This window comes from Elephantulus edwardii, unplaced genomic scaffold (assembly GCF_000299155.1).
Source record: "Elephantulus edwardii isolate Elephantulus edwardi_28Jun2011 unplaced genomic scaffold, EleEdw1.0 scaffold00070, whole genome shotgun sequence".
Taxonomy (NCBI): domain Eukaryota; kingdom Metazoa; phylum Chordata; class Mammalia; order Macroscelidea; family Macroscelididae; genus Elephantulus; species Elephantulus edwardii.
This window is the reverse complement of record NW_006399820.1, coordinates 125,577-132,432: the sequence shown is the minus strand read 5'-3', so window position 1 is coordinate 132,432 and position 6,856 is coordinate 125,577. Positions and strand designations below refer to the sequence as shown.

General features: G+C 40.5%; 2 protein-coding genes across 2 annotated transcripts; one reads left to right on the top strand and one right to left on the bottom strand.

Annotated features, from left to right (window-relative positions):
• Positions 1–1,372: 1,372 nt before the first annotated feature.
• LOC102851132 (histone H2B type 1-like) lies at positions 1,373–1,753 on the top strand. The gene has a single exon (XM_006888628.1). It carries the CDS (start codon positions 1,373–1,375, stop codon positions 1,751–1,753), a length of 381 nt encoding a protein of 126 aa, XP_006888690.1.
• A 445-nt stretch (positions 1,754–2,198) lies between these two features.
• Positions 2,199–4,092, bottom strand: LOC102844625 (histone H4-like). Its single transcript, XM_006888674.1, has 3 exons — positions 3,782–4,092; positions 2,298–2,324; positions 2,199–2,205 (listed from the first exon to the last, which is right to left on the bottom strand). Exons 1-3 carry the CDS (start codon positions 4,090–4,092, stop codon positions 2,199–2,201), a joined length of 345 nt encoding a protein of 114 aa, XP_006888736.1.
• Between the last annotated feature and the right edge of the window lie 2,764 nt (positions 4,093–6,856).

The following is a 6,856-nucleotide window of genomic DNA, read 5'->3' as shown; positions in this document are numbered from 1 at the left end:
GCCAACAAAAATTGGAAGATGAATTTCAAACTTGGAAGATAGTGAATTCCGAAGACACACTAGAACAGAACAAGAATTTTACTCATCAGTGATAATAATAATAGTAGGCATAATAAAGCTGTTAAATTCAAGGGGCTACTAGCATTTTATTGTTATGTGTCTTCAAGTCCATTATAACCCACAGTAACCCTATAAACAGTAGCTCTGAATCTTGCCCTAACCTGAGCCAACCTCATCACCTCTGACACAGTTGACTCCACTGCCACTGTAACTGTGTCAGTTCATATTATCGAAGACCTTCGTTTCTTGCACTAATCCGTTACCCTTCCAAACATGATGTCCTTCTCCAAGGACTGGTCCTTCCTGGCCACATGTGAGATGGCGGTTCAAAATCCTTTCCTCCAAGGAGCAATGTTCTTTGGTCTCTTAGCAGTCCCTGATATGTTCAATACTCTTTTTTTATCTTCTTCATCTCAAAGGCATTGATCCTTCTGTCGTCTTTATTCATTGTCCAGCTCTCAGATGCACGGCAAACAAATGAGAAGACCATGGCCTGGATCAGGTCCATTTTAGTCTCTCGACTGGCATCATTGCTTTTTAGCACTTTGGAGAGATTTTTATTTCCTAACTGCTGGTGCCACATTTGTGGTTCCAAGCAGGATCAATCGCTAACATTTTTGAATTTTTTTTTTCATATCTTTTTATCACCTACATTTAAGATATATTAAAAAAGAAATATTACACAGCTTCACATTCTGGCTCAAACGATATGGCTCACCCACTGCCAATACTTTTATTGGTTAGATATTCTTTCTGTAACTCCGCTCAAACGAAGTTATTTTGCTTTCTCTCTAAGGCAATTTCTCTCTGACACTTATTTTCATGTTGCTTGCTCCCTCTGTATGCAGCAGTTAACTGCTCTCTGAAATATCAGATAACAGGTCATCAATTCCTTCTCAGTTCATTTTTTTAGAATCGAAAATAGAAATATACAAATGTAGTTTACTAGAGCTGCAAACGGGCATAATGATTCAGAGAAAACAACATGACAAGAATTCCATCTTGGGCTTTTAAAAACAAGTAAAGCCTGGGTTGTTTTGGTTTGTTTTTTTTTCCAATTAATACATATGCAAGTAGTTGTGGGGAAAAGCGTGTCAAACTAAAGACGTTAGTCTGATTGGTGGAAACTTGGTCTCAGGATATAGCCAATAGGAAAAAGATTCCAATATTCTTCATTTGCATGTAGCCCTCAAGACTGGACGAATCAGTGATTTTAAAATTAAGTCTCATTTGCATACAAGCGTCTACAAATAAGCAGGCTTTTGGAGCCGTGTCCTCACTTCCATTTACCAAGTGTTGAAAAGCTGCTAAAATGCCTGAACCTGCGAAATCCGCCCCGGCCCCGAAGAAGGGTTCCAAGAAGGCAGTCACCAAGGCGCAGAAGAAGGACGGCAAAAAGCGCAAGCGCAGCCGTAAGGAGAGCTACTCCGTGTACGTGTACAAGGTGCTGAAGCAGGTCCACCCCGACACTGGAATCTCCTCTAAAGCCATGGGCATCATGAACTCCTTCGTCAACGACATCTTCGAGCGCATCGCCGGCGAGGCGTCCCGCCTGGCGCATTACAACAAGCGTTCCACCATCACGTCGCGGGAGATCCAGACGGCCGTGCGCCTGCTGCTGCCTGGGGAGCTGGCGAAGCACGCCGTGTCTGAGGGCACTAAGGCCGTCACTAAATACACCAGCTCTAAGTGAGCAGTTCTTACTGCTTAATCAACCCAAAGGCTCTTTTAAGAGCCACCCACGTTTTCACAATGAGAGCATACACTTTTTCCAAGAGACTTCAACTTGTTTGTACTGATAAGTTTGGCGATTCAGCAATCCTACGTACAACAGCCTAAACGCTGCTCTATGCTGCGCCGATTTTCCTGTCTGACACACTTAACCCACTCACTGGAACAATCCTTTTCATCCAGGGTCTTCATCTGTACAGGACAAACCTTTCCCTCTAGCAGTCTAGTTCAACCTTAATAGGAAGCAATCATTAACCTAGCTGAAAATCCTTGGAGCTGCTGGAATGCTCTTCTATCTGTGGTCGAGCTTTTTTCTTCCTGTTGTTAATCTCAACCCCATGTTCTTTTATGTCTGCCTTAATTGCTGTCCACCTATGCCCCTTCCTAGCTCAGTGTATATAGGGCTTTTAAGACCTAAGGTAAAACAAGGAATTTTAGAGCATTTTAAGGTTTTGGGGTTTTTTTGAGGGGGGTGTTCGGGACTAGCAACAATAGAACAATATAACCTCTGGGAATTCTCAGCTAATTTTAAAAACAAAGTTAGAAATAAAGGACTGGTCCTCACCTAATCCTCTAGCCCAGTTTGTCTTGCTTTTTATGTTTCCTATCCTAAAATTGCCAAGTTGATTCTTACTCTAGATGCCCTTAGTGGGTTTGAGTAGAATTTTGTTGAGAGACGTTTTATGACCTGTTTATGATCATATTGACTGAAGAACAGTAATGTACGTTTTTAAAACTAAGGTACCCTTGATTGATATGGTATTTTCAATCACTATGCATCCTAAAGCTGGACAGTGAAAACGGATGACAGAATTGATGCCTTTTAAAGTTTTGGAGAAGAGAATTGAATATTCCATGAACTATCAAAAGAACAGAAAGGTGTTGGGAGAGTGGTACAGCCAGAATGCTCTCCTTGGAAGCATGGATGACAAAACTGCTTTTTACATACTTTGGGAATATTGCTTATGAGATGTTATTTCTTGGAAAGGGACATCATGCTTGGAAAGGTCATCAAAAGAGAGGAAGAAGACTCATTAGACAAGATGGATTGACACAGTAACTGGAATTGGACTCGAGTTTATGAAATAAAGATCCACAGGATAAGACAAAATGCATCTGTTGTTCATAGGGTCACTGGGTCGGTCATACTCAAAGGCAACGTACATGTTCTGGGAAATAGATTATCACATCTTTATTAAGATGCCTTTTTTTTTTCACGGCTAAAAGCTGTGGGTCTACATGCAAAAGGTTCTTTGTGCACATTGGGTCAAAACGATTTCTAATTAACCTGAATGTAATAAAAGGCAAGGTTTGGTGTTTCTCCCATGGAAGTTGATCTGGTTAAAAGAATGAAACACTTGGGGCGTTTAGGTCTGGTTTAGAGATCTAGGAGATAACTTTCATGACTTTTCACATTGAAGAGAATTTAGCAACAGAAATACCAGGAAATATTGCCTCCACATAGGTAGTCATCCTTTCTAGCCTTGCCTTTAGTGTTTTAAAGTGAAAAGAGTTAGAAAACTATCAACCTACGTATCAGTAACTCCTGAAGATAGTTCACACAATTCATTGTAGGGACACCAGACACATCCTGACAATTTATTACAACTTTTTAGCACTAAATATTTTAACACTTGGAGCAAAAGTAAAGGATTCAATGTGGGTTTGAAAAACAGCCCGACAGGGTTAATAAGACTATAGGAGACCAAATAGTCAATAAAAATCCTAGGATATACTGCAAACTTTGTATACAACTCTGCAAAGCTTCTCAAACACAAAACCTTATTGGTTTTAGGAGTCCCTCTGCCAAGTTGTTAAAATTAGCTGGGTCCCCTTTAACAGAAACATAATCAAGACGTTTATTTTCTAATAGCTATCATGCTCAAGCCGAGTCTATTTAACGCAGGTTTGAACGGTGTACAACTCTTTTAAGTGAGAGGTGGATGGCCCTGAAAAGGGCCTTTTGTTTTCTTTGAGACTGAACATCCTTTAGCCTCCAAAGCCGTAGAGAGTGCGTCCCTGGCGCTTGAGCGCATAAACCACATCCATAGCGGTTACGGTCTTACGCTTGGCGTGCTCAGTGTAAGTGACAGCGTCCCGGATCACGTTCTCCAAGAACACTTTTAGAACCCCGCGCGTTTCCTCATAGATGAGGCCAGAGATTCGCTTTACTCCGCCACGCCGAGCCAGACGACGGATGGCAGGCTTAGTAATACCCTGGATGTTGTCACGGAGTACTTTCCGATGACGCTTAGCGCCACCCTTCCCAAGTCCCTTCCCGCCTTTGCCTCTTCCAGACATACCAAACAAGTACAACTAGCCTTACAGCTAACTGCCTCAAAGGCTGCAAAGCAATCATTTTATAGTAACGTTACGGACCTGATTGAAAACCGAAAGAGGGGCGGAAACCACCCTACTGAGCTTCTGTCCCTTGAAAAGCAGCAAACCAATAGGAATAAGCAGTGGCGCCTAAGGGGTGGGGCTTAGAAATACTTTACTGGAAAATTTAAGGATATGAATCCACTCAGGTCCTTCAGAGCACAAAAAGTCCTGGCGATGTGTCACCGAAATTCGAATTGCTTTGACGACCCTATGTAGTTATGGTGCCCCCATGAATTTGAGTTAAATCGACTGGGTGGCAATTGACAATATTGCCGATGATGGTAGTTGTGTACCGTAAAATCGTAACCGACCCACAGCCGACCCTCTCGGGGAGGGTTGTCTGAGGCAGTTAATCACAAAGGAGGGGATTGCTCATCCTTCCCCAGTGGAGCAGCTGGTGGTCTTGAATCACGAACCCTCAGGATTGCAGCTTGCCAATAAGTCACCAGAGCTCCCTGGACATACAATACCTGTGACCACCGGCTGGTTTTTTTCCAGTACATTCGTTATTCTGTACCAATCCTCTGATTTGTTCCCCACCTCCAAATCAGACGGTTTCTGCAAAGACGTCCCGCATTTTTTTTATGTTGTCAAAGTGTGAAATAATCCATTGTGTTGTTCTACAACCACTATTCCAAATACAGTGTTAATAAATTTTGTGATTACAAATTATAAGATTAAATTTATTAAATTATGAATGAGTAATTAATTCATATTTGTAGATACAAATATAATATAGATCACTGGGAAAGGAGTATGAGTTGATTATTAATCATGGACATTCTATTCATATCAAGCATTCTGTCTCTGGTTGCTTACTATTTCTTGGCACTAGGGTGCGTACAACCAAGACATAACAATAACCTGCTGCATTCTGGTTCTGAGACCTCAGTCACGCTGTTCTAAGCAGTATTTTGAAAAGACACATGATAAAGCCAGTATTAAACTAATTGCTGTTGTTGTTGTGTGCCTTCAAGTGGGAACCAACTCAGTGGTGACCTTCCAGCAGGTTTTTGGAGAAGTAAAGTGCAGGGGAAGACAGTGTCTTTCACCCACGAAGCAGTTTGTGAATTCTTAGTATAAAGCAACAACAGCTGGTGGATTCAAACCATGTGCCCTTGGGATTGTAGTGCAGTTTCTTACCACTAGGCCACTATTATACCTTAGAGTCTCCGAAAACCAGCTAGACAATCAGCTATGAGGCGGTTCCTAGCTTATGGTAAGGAACCAGTGAGGGAGCAATATAAGACATTAAGTATTGCGATGCTGTCTTATAGGGTTTCCAAGATTATGTTTCGCTGCTAACTCAAAATTCAGTGACCCTAATCCACCAGTTATTCTATGGGAGGGGCAGCCTCCGCCCACAAAAGTTTGCAGCTCTGCGTGATAGATTGCCTTGAGGCAGAATAGAAACATGGTAGATTTAGACTATGTCATTATGACTGTTATCATTTTTTCTAAAGTGATTTATGAGATTATTGTTTCAAAGTTCAAGGAACCCTGGTGACATGGTGCCGTTTGTGTTGCCTTTTCATGCTAAATAGTTCACCAGCCACTCTTTCAGAGAAAGATGAACTGTGTACTTCTGTAAGAGTCTATATGAGACAGGATCAACTGGGAAGGCATTTTAATTTGTTGCAATCAGTCTTTGACAACTTAAAGATCTGAGTGAACATTGATCCCCAACAGCAAATACCAACTAGCTTCCTGTGGGTACTTGATAGTAATTTTCTACACTAGCCTGAAAGAAGACTCCTTGTTTGATTATAGATTGATGAGTAAAGTTTCACACAACTAATTCAGGTATTGATAGTGGTCATTAGGAAAAAAATCTATTCACAGGATCCAGAAGTTCTGGAAATGAGTGTAACAAGAAACTGCATGTTTATATTCATAGAATCCACCCTACAAGGCCACAAGCACAGGGATTGATAGTAGCATCACACTGAAGATAGTAATATCTCAAAATATCATTGAAATGTATCATCTTTATTTAAATTATTTTTAAGCATTCATAGAGATCTTGTTATTGATGCATTAGTTTAAAAAACACTTGAGTTAATATTTGTCAAATTTGGATATTTTATAATCTGATAATAGTACCTTAAATGAAATTTTAAAAATGCAATTGGTAATGGTGTATTAGCTCTGTGCGGTACGTGTAAGCACTCTATTAATAGCCAAATGGTTGTTGGTTCAGCTTTTTCAGAAGCATTTCTAAGGACTGGCATAACGATCTGCTTTCAAAGCCTTAGAAACAGAGTGCAACGGAATCTGCACACATAACTCAGAATCTACTATAAGGCGGGTAACAGCAAATGATATATCCATATACTTTACTTCCTTTGTAATACTTTATCTTAGCCGCTTAGAAATTTTGTTGTGTAAAGTGTCTCATAAGCTCCTGCAGACATCCAAAGAGGTCCATTGCCTAAAATAAGTAAGAATACTATTCCAAAAGACCCTGAAAATTTTGAAAGACTGAATTTCATAAATGTGCATAGAGGAATTTGGGGTAGAATAGAGCCTTACATGTTATGTTGCTGCTCCAAAAAGTCACTGTTCAAGCCAGTAGCTGCTTTGTAGAAAATTTAGATTTCAACCTCTGATGGCATTAGGTTTGGACTTTTTAGTTTTATGAAATTTTGTCCTTTGAAGTCACTCTTGTGCATATATATATATA